This window comes from Sinocyclocheilus anshuiensis, unplaced genomic scaffold (assembly GCF_001515605.1).
Source record: "Sinocyclocheilus anshuiensis isolate Anshui unplaced genomic scaffold, SAMN03320099.WGS_v1.1 scaffold190, whole genome shotgun sequence".
NCBI lineage: Eukaryota > Metazoa > Chordata > Actinopteri > Cypriniformes > Cyprinidae > Sinocyclocheilus > Sinocyclocheilus anshuiensis.
This window is the reverse complement of record NW_015547663.1, coordinates 744,351-762,757: the sequence shown is the minus strand read 5'-3', so window position 1 is coordinate 762,757 and position 18,407 is coordinate 744,351. Positions and strand designations below refer to the sequence as shown.

Genomic DNA, 18,407 nt, shown 5'->3' with positions numbered 1-18,407 from the left:
GTGTGTGTGTGTGTGTGTGTGTGTGTGTGTGTGTGTGTGGGTGTTTCATAAGGAAGAACTAAGAGATAGATTGATGGATATGGCATTTGAAGATGTGCATTTAGTTAAAAAGTGTCTGATCAAAGGTTGTTGGAAAGGAAGTGAAGTCATAATATATCAACAATATGATTATAGCATAAGTATTCTCGGTGTTTATTTTCAGCCTGTGACTTTAATTTGCATTTAAGAAAATTAGTTCTGTTGTCATTTCATTTTTCTTTATTGCTTTAAATTGACAGAAAAAATATTCTTACATTTACTTGAGGCTTAAAATGCATTAATAATTCTTTGTTAAATAATCCTGCACGTGTATGTTGCTTTCACTGTCATTAGAAGCAATATTACACTTTTTTTCTTAATTTTTTTTAACCACTTGAGAGAGTTTTCTGTATCATATTTGTTTTTATATGAAGGAAGTGAAAAATTGGCACCGTGTTTTTCTGTTTTGAGAACAGAGGAGGGAAGTTGCTGTTTATATTTTCATAGAGAGTCATAGTTAGGCATTTGTTTTGTTTGTATGCATTTGTGTGCGTGGTGGGCGGATGAGGGTTGTTATAGTGACGGTGACATCATCATAGTTCCACATTCTTTTGAAGTTCTTCTGTCTCATTTCGAGCTTTCTTTTCCGAACGGCACATATTGGCTGCATCTATTTCTTGCTCATTTGAACATTCCCATACATAAACAAGCGTGGATGTTTTCTGCATTGTGTCCACTGTGCTTGGATGCGAGCCATTGGCACGTACGCTTCTCGAGTTCAAGTCCTTGGCAGCTTTTTTTGCTTGCTCTGGAATTTCGCAGGCCTGAGAGCCCCTCTATCCATCATGAGGATGTCACACCCCCTGTGTGTCCCCCCCCACCTCAGCCCCACTACAGCTCATTAGAGCCCACAAGCTCCAGTGGCAACTCATCATATCATGCCGTAAAGCGAAGAGAGGCGCTCTGGCCCTCAGGGGCCACAAGGTCGCCACCTTCACATTTTGTCTTTAAATTGCTCTGCAAGGTGCCACCAAGCAGAAATGTAGCGCCAACAGCTCTTTCCTGCTGCTGTCCGGCCCTCTGTCTTCCTCTTTCTCCTTGTATCTTTTCCACAGGCCTCTCACAGAATAACCATATATCACTATAACCAAATATTGTGATTTTTTCCTAATAATCAGCTAAGATTTACTTACTATCAGTGATCTTTTTTTTTTTTTACAATTATTATTATTATTATGATTTATTATGGAAATTTATATAGTAAATATATATTTTTCTAACTATGTTCTGCTCTTAATTATTTAATTGACTAAAAAAACACTTTCACAGTCACTATGAAATGATTATGTTTTAAATAATTTTAAAAATATTTTTTTGTAATTAGTAATTACAAGTAATTATTTTTCTAATAATCATCTGATGTAAGATTTACTTAATATCAGGGGTCTCGTACATTTTAAGTTGTACATTTTAAAATATGAGTATTATGATTTATTTAAATTGATTTATTATGGGAATTTGTATAGTAAATGTTTTTTTCTTTTTTATGATCATCTGCTCTTAAATATTTAATTGTCTATAAAAAACAACTATAAAATGATCATTTGTTTTTTTGCTTTGATGTAAATTTACCTTATAAAGTGGCCTTGAGTATTTGCCAAAGGCGATATATAAATTATAAAAATAATAATAATTATATGTAGGCTATATAAGAATAATAATAATTAAAATGAATTTCAAATTGTTACTAAATTGATAGAAAATCAATAATTTGTTGCTCAAAAGGAGTGGGAACCCTGATATATTCTTTCTCTTGAGTGACAGTGTGTATTTTGTGAGTATAAAAGTCATCCTTGTGATAACTAAAAACTTAAAAACGTGTGTGTGTGTGTGTGTGTGTGTGTGTGTGTGTGCGCGCACATTACTTTGTTTGTGAACGAGAGAGGAAGAGAGAGTGAAGGACAGGATTTGATAGACACTGCATCAAAATGAGTGTGACATGCTCTTCTAAGACAAACAGGCCTCTCCATTAAAACAGGCCCGGCTTTTGTAAGACCACCACTAGGGGTCATGACCCCAAGCAGAAACTGTCAATCTCATTGGTTCGGAGGGGGGTATGTATGTCTACAGATTTACTCAAACACTCAATGGGTATACAGACAGATTTGTTGACAAACATTAAGAGTATTTTATATTTATTTACCTCGTTCAAACACATCTGCAAACTGCCGGTTTTCTCAGGAAATCACCACCTCTGGAAATCCGGTTTTCTTTCTTTTTTAATATTATCATTATTATTTACCTGGTTATGTGAATTAGTCCTTTAGCCTTTTTTCCTCTGTGTAGTTGTGATGGTTGTGGTGGGAGGTATTGGCAAACGATTAAACAGGAAGTAGCCCGCTTTCTTTGCACATAATAGGGAAAAAGACGCCCACATATTTTCTTTGTGTTCCTTGTGTGGGTTTATTGTGCATCTCGCTGGACCGCCGTGTGTCAGTCTCTAAACTCAATGAGTTGTTTAGAAGTAGGGTTTTAAAGAACGCTTATTCTACGATTGTTAGCGTCCGACAGTATGCGGTTGTCCGGCGAGAATGCACGGGAGCGTACGTAGGTGGTCTTCCTCACTCCCCTGAGTTGCTAGAGACAATTAGCCATGTCTGGAAGAACAGGGTAAAGCCATCGTACAATAGCAACGGGGTCAATAGAGCCAGATTTATTGTGAGGCTTTTCTTAAGACTGAAGACTTAATGGACTTGAATAGCACTCAGAAGGGAAATTGTTTGAAGAATGTGTTTTTGTATGGTGATTATCCATTGCGCCGTGTTATTTTTGTCCCGCTGTGTGTCTTGTCCGGAAGGCATCATGACAACAAAGAAAAACCAAACAGAAAAGTGCGTGCGTGCAAGGCCTAAACGCAGGTCCACGTTTTTGCAGGCGCGTTTCTCCCGTGCGAAGAATAAAAGTTAAAGAAATTCAATTTCTAGCTATTCCAATCGACCTCCTTTTTTCTTCTCAGGGTCTTGCTGATCCGTTTAGGTGGAGAAGCGGGCAGAAACGCTACTGTAGCAAGCCGCGATAGCGTGCTGCGCTCTCCAGAAGCCAGATAAACGGGATGCCCGGCTATTATTCATGTGGCTGTGTGGCGTTTGAAAGGGGTTCTGTTAGGCTCAGTGACTGTGATGTAAATCATTTGGCTTGTCTCTGGGTGAATGTGGCCGCAGTGGACAGCCATTTGGAGCTGTCCCTCAATGGAGAGGCCCTGGACAAAATAACTTATTTAAATGGCTACTAAAGCCTTTCAGCGCAGGGAGAATTGACAACATTCTTTCACATCATTACTGAGGGGGAGGTTATGGGGTGGCTTGCGGTGGAGGGGTGTGCGGCACCGTTCCCTTAATGGCAAACTCGTCAGCTGTGTTTGGCAGCTGTCATCATCCCCGTCTGTTTTTCTGATGACAGGTCTTTCTTTTTAAAATGTATTTTTATATCTTATCTCTCTAGTTGTTTTTCTCCATGGCCTCGTGCTTTCCTTTTCCCATTTCTCTTTCTGTCTCCACACTATTTTCTGCTCTCAGGGGCCCCCGAAAATGTCCCCAGAGCCCCTTTTCTTTCCTCGAGCTGCTCTGTTCAGTTCATTAATCTTTCATTGGGAATATGGCAGAGTGGAACGCCCCCAATGCTGAAAGCGGCCTCTCTCTGTGCCTGTTTAGAGGCCCTGGATGGACACTTCAACCTCTCAGGCCTGGGCCCTGGTGTCCTTCCCATTCTCAAAGCTCTGATATTTTAGTCCTGACAAAAGGATGGCTCACCTCTGCTTTTATAAAACATGTCCTGACATTTAACGCCATTGTGTTTTTAACAACATCTCAAGTGCTGGATTTAATTTGGCACGTTTTAAATAAAGACAGTGGCCCCTATGTGCCTTTTTCCGAATGTGCTGCAGGACATGCACAGCTGTCAATCATACGTGCAGGCGCCTCAAAACCCGCATGTATGCGAACAGCTCGAGATGTTTTCCTGTCAGTCGGCTTGGTTTGCGCCGATTTATGCAGCGTCTACGGAAGCAAATCCCAGTCCACGTGTGGCCCGTCAAATCTACGGCACGGCAGTAATCTGGTTAGGTCGCGTGTACTGGGAATACACTAATGCCAGGCTATGCCTCAGCACCCCTCTGCTCGGCTGTAATCTTGGGTAATTGAAAATGGGGCCTGTGCCACTTAAGAACACAAAGAGCAGATTACATAGCTAAAACCAATTTGACCAAAATGCAGAAATGGATTTTCTCTCTTCCCCTCCACCCCTCCTTTACTATCTTTTATAATGCAAACCCTTTCCAAAACCAGACCCTGAAGGAAGAGGAAGGGGTGGGAGCACGAGATGCGGGTAACCCAGAAAAAAAAGGAGGGAGATTTGGTTTATTAGGTGGTTTTGGTGATTGTTTGTTTGGGTCACGTAATGCAATCAGGCACTGTGTCTTTTATGCATCCAATGACTGTTGAATCAATAAAGTGCACGTCTGAAAGTGTTTTTAATTACAAACCACCCTGTTCTGAGAATGGGCTTGTGGTTTGTGATGGACGCAGAGTTGAAATGGAGGCGCCGGTGTGTTTCTGCCTCAACCCAAACATGTATTAAAAGCTGCTGCTTCTTCTTCCCACCCCCTTCCCTCTCTTTTTCGGTTTCTTGCCAGTCTAATAAGGTCCCCGTGGTACAGCACCCTCACCATGTGCACCCGCTCACACCTCTGATCACCTACAGCAATGAGCACTTCACGCCTGGGAACCCCCCTCCACATCTACAGGCAGACGTGGACCCCAAAACAGGTACATATGCATGCACGTCTTCCTTTACATTCATGAATTTCAAAACAAGCAGGACGAAACCCAAGGCTAACCTTCAGGCCTGGTTAACGAACGGCGCTGTCACGGTTACACTGTGATCTCGCCAGTCTGCATTCACAGCTACCTGGTAAGATGCATCAGAGTGTTTCGGAGTCGTCTTGGCTCAGGGCCAAGGTTGCACCCCTCCTTTTGTGTGCATGTTGAGATGGAGCTGTTGACCTGGGTCGGTTAAGCCTGTGGAGCCACTTGACTTCTGGGAGATGTAGCTCTGTTACTTAACTGCGGGATCCCAAAGCTATTCTTGTTCTGATTTGGAGAAACAAAATCTCAGTTTTTGCCCACTTTTGATGACGCACAAATCGGACAATTGTGAAATCTATATTTCCCAACCAGGATGAAAACTGTACGAGCAGGAGGTTTACCAGGAAACTCGATTTGAAGGCTTATGTGGTATCTGTCAGGATTCTCATCTCAAAAACAAAAAGATTTCTGTTCAGGTGTGATATAATGTCATTAGGTGGTATGTTTCAGAATCAGATTATCACACAGGCATTTTCCTCTTCTGCAACACTATACAGTCGAACAGCTGCTCTTCAAAGCTGTCGACAACCTGCATGTTGATTTTAGAGATGCTTTTTCTGCTCTCATAACAGACCTTATCACTAAGGGCCTCTTTAAGGACTCAGAGACTGTTTAATGTGCTGCTTAATGGCTCGCTTAATTGAGTTTAGAGTTTAATTAATTAACAAATTGTATTAAGACCACTGTACGCAGTGCCAATGTGCTGTGGAGGCATTGTTTTCCTTGTTCTGCACGGCTAATATTAGCCAGCAGTATCAAGCAGAATTTTTACACTTGTTTTAGTCGTTTACCTTTAGAATGACTACTTTTTTAAGTGTTTATTTTTACAAAACCAAATTTATTAGATTTTGAGGCAAAATGGCATCAAGTAGATTAAATGGAAATACATTGAGTCAGTCCAAAGTCAGCTAGCTTGTTAGCTTGATGTTTTTTTGTCATTCACATTGTTGCTAACTTGTGCTATTGTAAACCACTGAATTCTTATTTAGGGTTGTTTTAAACCTTCTACCCACCACATGTAATGTTAATAATGTGGTTAATTGGCCGCTAAACTCTAAAACCAATATCGGGACCGTTTCCACACTTGAACAGACATCCACCGCTAATGTGTCAGTCTCTCTTAAAACATGCTGCAGTGTTTGCGTTGTTGACTTGTGAACCTCAATTATCGCCTGTTGTTAATCCTCTGATTCGATAGACAAATGTGACAGGGCTCTGTATTTTTTCTCCTCTCCCCCGTGTGCCATACAACATCGTGGCTGCCTCCACAAGCTTTGATCAGAACGTGTGATTTAGGGCCGTGCATGTGAGCTCAACCTCCTCCCTCTCCCACCTCCCTCTGATGTTGACTTTGTTCAATTGTGTATCTTACAAAGGATAAATTTAACACTTAAACTTCATCGGGGAATTTTTGTGTCAGGACAAGAGCAGAAACATTTTCACACCGTTCACATACACATCTCTTTCTCTCTCTCTCTTCATTCTTTTCTTTGCATTTTTTATATTTCTCTTGCAGGAATCCCAAGGCCTCCACATCCTTCAGATATATCCCCCTACTACCCTCTGTCACCTGGCACTGTAGGCCAGATTCCCCATCCGCTAGGATGGTTAGTACCACAGTAAGCAGCCCAATTTTATTCCTCTTCTTTCGTCTTTGTGATGCTGTTATAACATGATGTTAAGTGGGGTCCAAAGTCTGAGATCTTAAAAATGCTTTTAATTAATCAGTTTTGAATATAATTATTTGTTATTCAATATGTATGTTTAATATATATATCAAAACACGTAAATCTTAAATAAAATATTTAATTAAAATAAAATATTTACATTAATATGTAATTATTTTATTTTACAGGGTTCAGTTTGATCATGAATCACAGATCCCAGATTTTTATTGAGGAACCTGACTTTTGTGCACCACTTCATATATTATGACATATTTAAGACTGCATTTGTTCAAATATGTTGCCTTTTGCCATTGTGTATCTTATATTCTCCAGGCCTCTGTCCGCCTTGCTGTGGGCCTCTGGGTACTTAAGATGCAGTTTGAGACTTCGGCCATCACAGGACACAAAAGCTAACTCTTAACCCTCTGTACAGTTTATACATTCTGGAAAGGCATCACTGGGGCCCACAGCAATGCACCCATGGCTTTCTTCATCCCCTAAACTCTAAATTGCCTCTTTGTGGCAAATGCTATTTTGCGTGTCTCTGTATTGTCCAATTAGAGTAATGAACTGTGATTGCCAGTATTTTACCCACAATTCCACACGGGGGCTCTCCCCTGGTAACTCTTGTCAACACTTGTTAATATGACAAAAGGCTACAAATTAAGCTCTGTTAATTTAATGTTTTCTCACCGCGATCTAAATACCGAGAGAGGCCCCAAGCGCAGCCACGGCCCTTTGATTGTCTGCACTTTATTTTGGTATAAATTTACATTCATTATTGTTTGTCTTTGGATGTGTAGACCTCAATTAGCGTGATGGCTCCATTAAAGGGGCCGGTGCTTCGTCTTTAATTAGCACAACAAAACACCTAGTTTCAGCTCAGGGAGAGGGGCTTCCATCGACACCAAGCGCGGGGTTATGAAATTTAATTAGCCATTCCTATCAGATTTGTGGCATTCAAATTGTTCAGAGTTTGCTTCCCTTTGATCTGCGCTCTGCAATCCCCTAGATTTTTGTTCTGATCAAATGAGAATAAAGCTGCCTGCATAGAGAGTGCTTTTTTCTCTTTTTTCATCCCTTCCTTTACCTCTCTTCCTTTCTTCTTTTCCTAGGCAAGGTCAACCAGTTTACCCAATCACGACGGGAGGTTTCAGACACCCCTACCCAACTGCCCTCACTGTCAATGCGTCCATGTCAAGGTGAGTTGAGCCTTGGGATGCCGCGTGTCAAAACCCTTGCAAACTTCTCCCTTAAGGAGAGACAGCTCTCACCTCAGTGTTCAAAAAGACGGTCCCGTGCGATCCGCTATGTATTCAAATATTAATTATTATCATTTTATAATGAGACCCCAAAAGAACGTTTACCCCGACTGAATGGCAGAGAACGAGAGGACTGTCAGTTTAACTACGGTCACATGCAAGAAGTAAACCGCTGCAGATTTCGGGGGCCGTCGTTGGACGCTGAGCGAGAGCTTTGTGTGGCCCGTTGGGGTCTGGTTCAAGTGGCAATTTGGACGCAAATGTCCCTAGGAGAGCACTAATGGTTGTGTGGGTGGGTGGGGGGATTGTGGGATATGCGTGTGAGCGTTTGTTTGTTTTAACTGTCACAGTGATTGCTCCCTTGTGACTGTTACTCATCTGTTATGTGAGAAGTGGGAGGTGTTTGCTGTAGATGACAAATCTCTGCTTGCTTTATAGCTTTTATATCATTTGAACACAAAAGTGAGATGCAAACAGTTTCATTTGGTGGTCACCTTCTTCTACATTTACTCGGCCTTTCCCTCCTAATCGGAAACATATGATACTCTTTTCGCAATGATGATGAATGTGAAGATGATGATGATGATGATGATGGTGGTAGTGCTGAGACTAGCCAGAGAGGCACAGAGGCAGATCTGGTTTATAGTTTCGAGAAATGGAGACCAACTCGAGCCCAGCCTGTGTCTCCAGACAGGGACAAACTCTTGTTTAATTGCAGAGTGATTGGAAAAGCAGCTCTGGAGGCCTGGCGAGCTTAGACCAGAGGACGTTGATGGATAAATGTGAGCAGGGAGGGAGGAACAGGGAGGGGTTTTGTGCGCCTTAAACACTCAAAACTCAAAGAAATGTCTCATACAGTGTTTCTGTTCAGGACATTAGGATGTTTAACATGCTCAAACATTGGGCCCTCATTCATGAAACACGAACGGAAACAAATATGTGTGAGTTGTGTAAAATTGCTTGCATAATTGTACATTTTCGTGTACAAAGTATAATTATGAACAATTTAGACATGAAATTTAAAAAAAAAAAATTTAATCAAAAATGAGAAGAATGAGTTTTTGTGTGAATCATTCGTAAAACATTTTTTTCTAAATTAACTTCTCTTTGATGCAAAGAGAAGTTAATTTAATTTACTGTTATGTACATAGACAAATGTATGCACAAATGGTTTTACGAATGATTCATTCATGAAATGAGCAGAACAAATTTGAGTAAAATCTTAAAGAACAACATGCAAATAAAAAATACATAAGAATAGCTTATGAACAGTTTATTTTTGAACCGCAGATTACTTCATGAAACATGAGCAGAACAAATTTCTTCGTAAGTAAATCATAAAACAAAGTAAATTATCTCAGTGAATGCAGCAAATTTACACAAGAATGTTAAAACAAACAATTAACATTGATTCTGCTTGCGTGAGTAAATGAGGCCCAATCTCGCGCTTGCATCTAGTATATTTTCATCATCCTCACAGTTTAAAGTTGTCAGGCCAAACATAACAGCTCTGAAACACAATATTTAGCTCTGCAGTGATGATCGGAGTGCAATGGCAGCTGCTCTGCTTATGAGCACAGGGTCTTTGCAGCTGGTCCCGACTCTTAAAGGTCCATTTTTATTAACAGCTGGCTCTGAAACCAAGACTTCACACATTTGACACCAACAGCTTTCACCCCGTGTGTGTTTTGAGGTCTCGGCTCCATAGAGAAGTCGTTTGTACCCTGCCAAGGCCTGAAATGAGCCCATTCTGCCTGCTTCGCGTGGGTCTGCAGCCTCTGCTCCGGCGCTAGACCTTCACTTAAGTGACAGCTGATTCTGTTCTAATGAGGCCTTTATATTGTGATCATCCTATTTCCAGTGCAGGCTAATTGAATCTTCTGAATGGGGGCTAGGGGGATTGGCGATGTGCTGGGGAAGAGCTAATGCGTTTTGATAATCTGTAATTGAATTAGCATAGATTAATAAGTGGTGGTCTTGTGTCTCTGCGGAGGGAAGGTGCTTTAGCATGTTTGTGTCAAAACCGGCGGCATCCGCTGTCACCAGCCTCCTGCGCAAAATAATGAGCACCAGGAAAAGGTTTCATTAATTGTGTTTATGGTTTTTCTATGAATAAAGAGGGCGAGAGAGAGGGAGGGGGAAGTCTTGCTTTGTCTTCTTTCACAGTCAGTGGACGAGAACTCCAGGAGGCCTCGGGATTAAGAGACGCCCATATGTTGCTCTCTGGTGCCTGTCTTCGGCTCATAGAGATTCTGATGGCCCTATCTGCTGCCATTTATTATGCAGTTAGCACACAGGGCTTCATGTAGCGATCTGCTTTTCACCCAGGTAACACTTCAGCCTCCTAAAACATACATTTCAGATCACGAACAGCGCGGACTCGGATCCGGCAATTGAGCTACATGGTTTTGATAATGGGGTTGGAGTCTTACAGGTGTATCGGCCGTCCTGGGTGATGGGGGAGGAAGTGTAGGCCCCTCGGCCCCTGCCCGTTCCTGCCCTTTGATATGTTCCTCCGCTCCTATCCCTTCTTTTTCGGTGGAGGAAGAGAAACCGAATGACAGACAGAGCGCACCGGTGGGGTCATTATACATTAAACAGGCGCCGAGGCCATCGCTCCGATTGGCAATTAAATGGCACTCACTGACACTCGGCTGGTGTGGAAGAAGATTGAGACATTGGACCCTGCAGGGGCCATTCTCGGCACACCTCTCTGTCTCACTCTTCCCTCAGCAGGGCTAAATTGGTGGCAGGCTCTGCTGCGTGCTGATGAGCGGAATGATGCCCTGTGCTTCAAAGGGATGGCCGTCATGTTTAAACCATAACCTGGGCCTCGCTATGGCAACAGCGGCACGGGTGGGGGCGGCGCTGATGGGACAGTCAGGAGGAAAAGGAGGGAACAATTGGACGGCGGAACAGAGGAAATTTTAGCAAGTATGCAAGGACAGAAAGAGAAAGAAAAAAGGTGGGGGCTAATGATCACACCGCTGCAGCCACAACGCCGGTCCCCCCTCGGTAGAAGCGGACGGGCGGCCCGAATGACATGGCACAAACACAAATGTGTCAGGGATGAAGGGAAGAGAGAATAGGAGAAGAGAGATTGGGGGGAAACACAGTCCCCAGAGAGAACCTCCAACAGAAACTAGTTGTTCCTTGTGAGTTTACTCTCATCATTATATTCTGGCTCCAAGCCATATAGCCACACTCAAGCAGATAATGAGCTGTTTGAAAAAAAAAAAAGAATTATTCCTTCTCTTTTTTTCATCATCCTTCATTCTTTCTCTCAGATTTGTGTACGGCCATGCACAACTGGGACGCACTACACCACACACACACACACATACACACACTCAGGCACAGATATGTTTATTTGTACACTCAGGAATTCTGCGTTCCTACAGATCTTTATATAATGCTAGAGGATGATATTATAGACAAGTCCTTCAATCAGCCAGGGAACGTTTTAGTTTATGTTTTAAGGAAAATAATCAAATTGTAAAATAATTGAGAAGAAAATGACCACCCTAAATAGTCTCAAAATGACCACACTAATCAAAAATATTATTTTGAATCAGAAAAATACTCATGAAAACAATTTGATCCTATTTAATTTATTCATAAATGTTTGTGGTATGTGAGTCATCAAAACACATTGTTCATAGTAATTTTTCTTTTGTCAAAATGTAGTGTTTTCTCCACTTTGAAATGAACAAGGCCATGTGGATGGAAGAAAATAAAATTAACCAATAACTTTATATCCCACTCAAATCCCAGTCTAATATTTTGATGTATCTTAAGGTTTTTATTTTTGCCCTTATTTATAATGAATTATCATGCATGTTGTTTTGAAGAAAACAGTTGTCAAAAATGATCAAAATGTAACAATTTCTCTAATTTCTCTAAGACTGTGCGGGTGGGAAAAAATTATATCCAAGAATATTATAGCCCACTTTTTGTTAAAGACAATATAAAAATAATGTTTTGATCATTACTATTCATTATTGTGGTCAGATTATCAGTGCATGTTATTCTGAAGAAAAAATGTTTCATATCAAAACTCATGCAATTTCTCTGCCTCTGAAATGACTTTTTTGTTTTGCTTATGTGGCTGTGGGGAAAAATTATGTTAATAATATTAACCAGTAATTGAATCGTTGCCCACTTTTATGATGCAATCAAAACCTCATGGATAAATGTATATCCTTCCCAAAATTCACTCCATCTGTTTTGTTTGATTTCGAAATGCATCGCATTTTGGAACTAAAATGCTTTTTGTTTCATGTCGAGTTCTAGATTTTGGATTTGTCATTTATTGCCGTTTCCCTTTTCCCACATAACAGATGTATTAGGTTACTGCTGCTTTGTCTTTATAGCCAATGATGTGTCAAGTCTTTAGCTCATAGTCAGTGCTTTGCTCTGTGAATGTGTGTGTCCATCCATCATTTCACCCGTGTCCACTCTGACGATTTACACAGTCTTTTCTCCTCCAGGTTCCCTCCTCACATGGTGCCCCCCCACCACAGTTTGCACACCACAGGGATCCCCCACCCAGCCATCGTCACGCACAACGTCAAGCAGGAGTCCTCTCACAGTGACATCGGCTCCCTCAACAGCTCGTGAGTTCACTTTACACTTATCAGTTCTCTATTAATCCAATGCTGTCACAAGCTGGTATGCACGCGCTAACATCCGATCCCTCCCATTCGCAGGAAACAGGATGCGAAAAAAGAGGAGGAAAAGAAGAAGCAGCCACACATAAAGAAACCTCTGAACGCGTTCATGCTTTACATGAAGGAAATGAGAGCCAAAGTGGTGGCAGAATGCACACTGAAAGAGAGCGCAGCTATTAACCAGATCCTAGGCCGAAGGGTGAGCGTCTCTAACGCACCATGCAAAGTAGCAGCAGGCTGTCTCAACTACTAAGACCACAGATTGCAGTGTTGTCGGCGGTGGAAAAACACTGCTTATTCACGTTTCTATTTCTGTGTAACTGTAATCTTGCTCAATGTTGCTACTGAGTAAAAGTACAATACCAGGGGAAGGGGAAATTTTAATGACAGTGGTTGGAAACACTTCCGTGTTGTTTGAGCCTAAAATATCAGTGGTCTCTTCCTCTGTGATGGCCGTAGCTTTGACGGATGTGTGTGTGTTTCTATGTGTGCAGTGGCATGCTCTGTCTCGAGAGGAGCAGGCCAAATACTACGAGTTAGCCAGGAAAGAACGACAGCTTCACATGCAGCTGTACCCCGGCTGGTCGGCACGAGACAACTATGTAAGTTTTTAAGTTTTCAACAAGTAACAATTGTTTATTCCCTCCCCAGGGGCCGCAGAGCAGTTTAAAGCCATCTAGATGTGTATTGACAATCACCCAGCAGCCTTTGGAGAAAACTAAAGCACACAGACCTTGTTTTAGGTAGCTGGGCTTCCCCAAACCAGTAAAGCAGACCAGCCTAATCAGCTAAGCCAAGCTGGAAGACTTTTAGGTCCATCCACTGTACGTGTGCTTTTCCTCAGTGCAGTCAGATCTAGTTCTTTCCACTGCTTTCATTAGTATTCCACTGGTTCACCTAAAAAGAGAAAGGCGAGCTGAGATCAGAGTAATTAAATAACAACAGGGCCTAAACGCCTCGCAGCTTTGATGAAAGAGGACATCTCTCTCCACCGCCAGAAATGGGGAACGAGCGCAGCGTTTACTGTTTCGCCGGAGTTTTGCGCCTGACAAACAGCCCCACCGCCTAGCCTGTCAACTCTCCTTGGAGTCTGACCATGTTACTTGACTCGCCTAGTCAAAGTTCCTCAACCGGAGCATGATAATTGCACTGTTCAGGCCCGACCTCGGCCTCAAAGCAATCACGGACACGTCTGACGGAACCGTAGCCCGTTTTCGAGAAGGACAAACGCAACAAAAGTTCTCGCGCTCTGCTCTTCCCCTCCAGTAAACCGAGCCGCTCAAAGAAACCTCAAGAGCTTCCAATCGTTTCACAATGAAAGGAAAACTAAGCAGCAGCGAGACAACAAGGAATAAACAAAAGGAGAGCAATAGAAAGATAGGGAAAGTTCTGTTTTGTCCTGCAGTGGCATTTCAAACCTTCAGGCTCTTACATTAATAAATAAATCAGTGAAAACATTGGGCTCTCTTGTTTCACCAGCTGCCCCCCACCCCCTGCCCAGCCCCCCTCCAGCATTTATCGTACTGTGATATGTATGTTTTGAGAGTGTGAGAGTTAATCACCCTTGTGACTGAGTGCCAGCCTCCGAATGTGCCGCCCATGCTTGTGTCACTGTGCTCATGTGGTCGTAACTTTGGACTGTGCCTGCTGCATGCTTTTTATATACCTGCTTATGTAGTAATAATATAAAAAAGATTTTTGTTTGGTTGGTTGTTTGTTTGTTTAAATTCACCCACTTCTTTCAATTAAGGAGGTTTGCTAATTACATTGATTTGATTCACTTGACCGTTCTTCTTTATGATGCTGATTACTGTGAGATATTGTCCAGGAAGTATGCAGAGTAATGTATTTGCGGTCTCTCTCCACCATGGACACCTTTTGAAGGCCTCTGTATCTTGTTCTTTTTTTTTTTTCCAGAACACAGAGAATATTTTCCAAACCCTTGCCTTTCACTCCCTCCGATTACAGGTGCTAATGTCATTTTGAGTCTTAAATTACTAACTTGCTTTTTTCCGCTTTTTTTTGGTTCTTTATGTATTTGTTTATTTGTGCTTGTGCAGTATATCAAATATATAATTATCTTTATTTAATGAATAATGCCACGTATTTGCTTCATATATCTTTTATTTGCTAAGCTCAGTTATTCTCTTGAAGAATATGTTGCTTTATTTTTTGCTCCTTTTCAGTTGTTTCCTTTGCTCCATTTTTCATTATACACATACTTCCATCAAAAGATGCTTCTGTGTTAAAAGTCATTTGTTATTAAGTAAAGAATCCCCGATTTGTTAAACTCCTAAGCATGCAGCTGCAGTATGTTTATAGGAAAGACCTCTTTATGCTAAGAATAACCAGAGATGTTGTTATCAGGGTAAACCTCCTTAATCTACTGCCTTCAGTAGCTGCCCCTGTGCCAGCATGATTGCGGGCTCTGCCCTGTCTCCTCTTGATCTGCTCCGCTTACAACCTGCCTTCACCCTCCTCAAACACCCATCTATCCATGACCTTCACCCTGGTGCTCAGGTGGGCTGTTTGAGGTGGATGAACGTGGACCAGGCCTGATTATGAAGCAGCTTCGTAGTGTTTCCCTGGCTTAAACTAATGCTCCGCCTCCCTCCTATAGCTCCTCCCTGCTCCTGCTACCTCAACAACCTGTCCCTATCACCTCCTCTAGTCTAGAACAGCCAGAGAATGGCCGGCAGACATGTATCCATATCTGCTGCATCCTGCAACGCTTACCTTTTAACGAACAAGCATTTATTTACCCATAAAGAGCCTTGGTTATGGAAGGCATGCACTGAGTGCTGATGTATTGATTTCTGTCATCATTTACTTTCATATTTGTTTCTTGCCGTTTTTAATTTCTAATTGTTTGTATTACTAACAAAATATGGTCAATTGCTACTATTTAAATTTATGTGTAGGGGGAAAAAGACTTTTATACAGCTCGTCAGATTCATTGGATTCAATTTATCTCTCTTTCCGCTCTCTTTTCTGATTTCATCTCTCCTCCGCTGGCTTCCTCTTCCCTTCTTCGTCACGTCAGATCTGAGCGCCCCAAAGAAGTGTCGCGCACGCTTCGGGCTCGACCAGCAGAATAACTGGTGTGGCCCATGCAGGTGTGTATTTGGTGTGCCGGCAGGTGTGCTAGAGCAGGTGACAGCTGGGAAACTCTCTCGTTGGTGCCTCCTCCCACTTTTCTGGCTCTCTCCACGCCACTTCCTCTGCCAATCAACTTCTGCAAATCTGGGCGATGTTTATTTTTTTTCATTGCTAGGTGGGGCGGAAGGGTTGTTTGTGTGGTTATTTCTGTGTGAGTGTGTGAAAAAAGGAGTTCATGTAGTACTCCTTTTTGAATTGAATTGGAAAGAGGCGGGGTTAGATAAAAAGGCGGGGTTTATTTCCCTCTGTTAAGGGGGAGGGGTGTGGCCAGAGGGTTGAGAGGAGCTGGTCATGGTAAGTTTTTTGGGGAGGCACGGTACCAATGTCCACAGCTGATTCATTTGCTCTAGCTCCATGCCTTTTTGTGTCCAATGACGTGTGCTTTTTTTTTTTCTTTCTTTGTTGTGTTTTATGTTCCTCTATGGATAACAGATGCAAATACCCCTAAGAAGTGTCGTGCCTTGTTCGGGCTTGACCAGCTGGGTTTATGGTGCAAACCCTGCAGGTATATTCCCAGCCCCATTCTTGGGGAGAAGATATAAATTACGATGATGTTGATTTTAAGATGACAACAATCAGCTTTTCCTCTTTTGAAACTTTTTCCATGGATTATATTTTCCTACTTCAATCTCTGAGACCTTGTTACAGTTTATATGTTTCACAAAGTCTTCTTTCTTACTTGTTTCTGTCCTTTTCTGACTTTAGAAACACTTCAGACGAACTGAAATCCTCGGGCAGAAAATGACAAAAGCATAATTACACAGGCATTGGGGTTCAAATTTCAAGTCAAGCATAAACTTTTGAGTTTTTATATTCGTATAATTCAGTGTTGCTGGTGTTTCTGCCCAAGGAACTAATCTGCTGTTTTGTACTGTTCTGCCCTGGTCACTTCTGTTAGGACTGTGTGATGAAGCCACTTGTTTTGTGGAGGGTAGGGTTGGGGTGATGCCATCTCATCCCCCCTCTCTCTTTTTTTTCCTCCCCTTCTTCTTCCTTCTCCACTCCTCTCTTATAACCCTTTATTCAGTCCCAACCTCTTGTCTTTCTGTTCTAATACAAGCAGTCTTTGAATTGGGAATGTGTTGATGGTAGGTATTTGTTTCTGCTAAGTAATACCCTTTTCTGTGTCATGCTTGTGCACTCTTTCCTTTTCACCCTTCCATCGTGGACATCAGACGTTGTGCTGTTGTGATACTCCACTGTCCGTTTTCTACTTGCCCAACTGTATCCCCTGTTCCACCGATTTCATTATCCTTGCTAGTGTAGAAATCCATCTGATTCTCCAAAAATCCACTCCCTCCAGTCTGACCTCCTTCAGGAGCAGCAGAAAGCTTCTCAACTTTAGATTATTATATGTCAATCTGAGTGTTGGATGTTGGACGCATGGTCCAGAGTTCACGTTTGCCATACCTGCCAGTGGAGGGGTAAACTGAAAATTCATATACTTATATTTAATAACTAAAAAGAAAATTGCTTTAATGCTGCATTTTCCATTAGATATTTTTATGAGTTAAATATTGTATGAAAAAGCACAAGAGTAATTCATCTTTCTTTTGTAGACTGTTGAATCTTTTTGATTTGATTCGCTCATAACCAGCGTTGTTGTTCATACTTTTAAGTTGAAACCACGCAATATTTTGCAATTTCTTGAAAACAAAACAAAAAACTATCTTGCTAGCCAGTAACTGTTTTATTTGTATGGACGTGTGTAGCTGGAGTTGATGAGGTTGTATTTTTTGTGGGTTAGTGCCGTTCATCAGCACCTCTTGTTATTCAGAGGAACAGCCTGTGCATTTTTTGGGCTGTGCTGAGAGAAACGCTGGTAATTGCGTCTTGATTTAGGGAGCTGTAAGGTTAAAAGACCCCACTCAGCTCTGTTTCCTGAAAGATGCATCTGGAGAAATTCCCTCAGAGACCCATAAATCAATAAGGAACTCAGTGAGATACTTAGAATCAATATGGCTCTTAAAAAATGGATATTAGCTTATTTGCCGCTGTTTGACAGGCAGTTAGCACCTTGACAGACCCAAACCGTGTTTCGTAGCTGTACGGCACAGAGTAGAGTAGCAGGCGGATCAAACGAACACATCTCTGCCTCGATTCACCCATCTTTGACCCTGAAGTGCCACGTCTCCTCTTTATTAAGTCTGTTCTTTGCAGATCCCTCCGGCTGCATGTCGTGCATGCCCACCATAAATAAAGTGGGTTTAAGTGGCCGTGACAAGATTTCCGTCCTCTTTTTGTCATTTTTCTTCATCATAGTGTGTATCGACCTCCCTGACTGTCTCTCTCAGTGTCTTTTTCGCACTTTCGTCTAAAATCAACACGCATAAGAGCAGGCAGGGGTATGACTTGAGAAACAATCCTTACCTGGCTGTTATTTTCATGACGAAACCACAAAGAAGTTGGCGGTTAATTGAACCCGGTTCTCCCGCAACTCTCTAGCTCCCCCTGTCTGTGATTTAATTCCCTTTTATTTTACTCTCTTTCTTTTCTCTTTTTGGAGTTAGCCTCGGCTGCATCACTGAGCTCGCCCTTTAGGCAGGATAAAGAGAGTTTTTGGGGAGGAAGGAGGGTTGGTCAGGTCAGGTAGGGCAAGGTACACTGAGGTTTTCCCTCTCTCTCTCACTGTTTCTCTCGCTTTTTCTCATCCTATCGCTTCTTGTCTCTCTCTCTCTCTCTCTCTCTCTCTCTCTCTCTCTCTCTCTA

At 42.0% G+C, this 18,407-nt stretch overlaps 1 protein-coding gene across 1 annotated transcript in view; it reads left to right on the top strand.

The window, feature by feature from the left end:
- Positions 1-18,407, top strand: part of tcf7l2 (transcription factor 7 like 2) — an 82,544-nt gene that overhangs the window by 62,952 nt on the left and 1,185 nt on the right. The window contains exons 5-13 of the mRNA XM_016504745.1: positions 4,709-4,841; positions 6,457-6,559; positions 7,723-7,809; positions 12,360-12,485; positions 12,579-12,738; positions 13,034-13,141; positions 14,396-14,507; positions 15,583-15,655; positions 15,909-15,913. Of these exons, the coding sequence (XP_016360231.1) occupies positions 4,709-4,841; positions 6,457-6,559; positions 7,723-7,809; positions 12,360-12,485; positions 12,579-12,738; positions 13,034-13,141; positions 14,396-14,507; positions 15,583-15,655; positions 15,909-15,913 (907 nt within the window). The remainder of the gene's footprint in view (positions 1-4,708; positions 4,842-6,456; positions 6,560-7,722; positions 7,810-12,359; positions 12,486-12,578; positions 12,739-13,033; positions 13,142-14,395; positions 14,508-15,582; positions 15,656-15,908; positions 15,914-18,407) is intronic.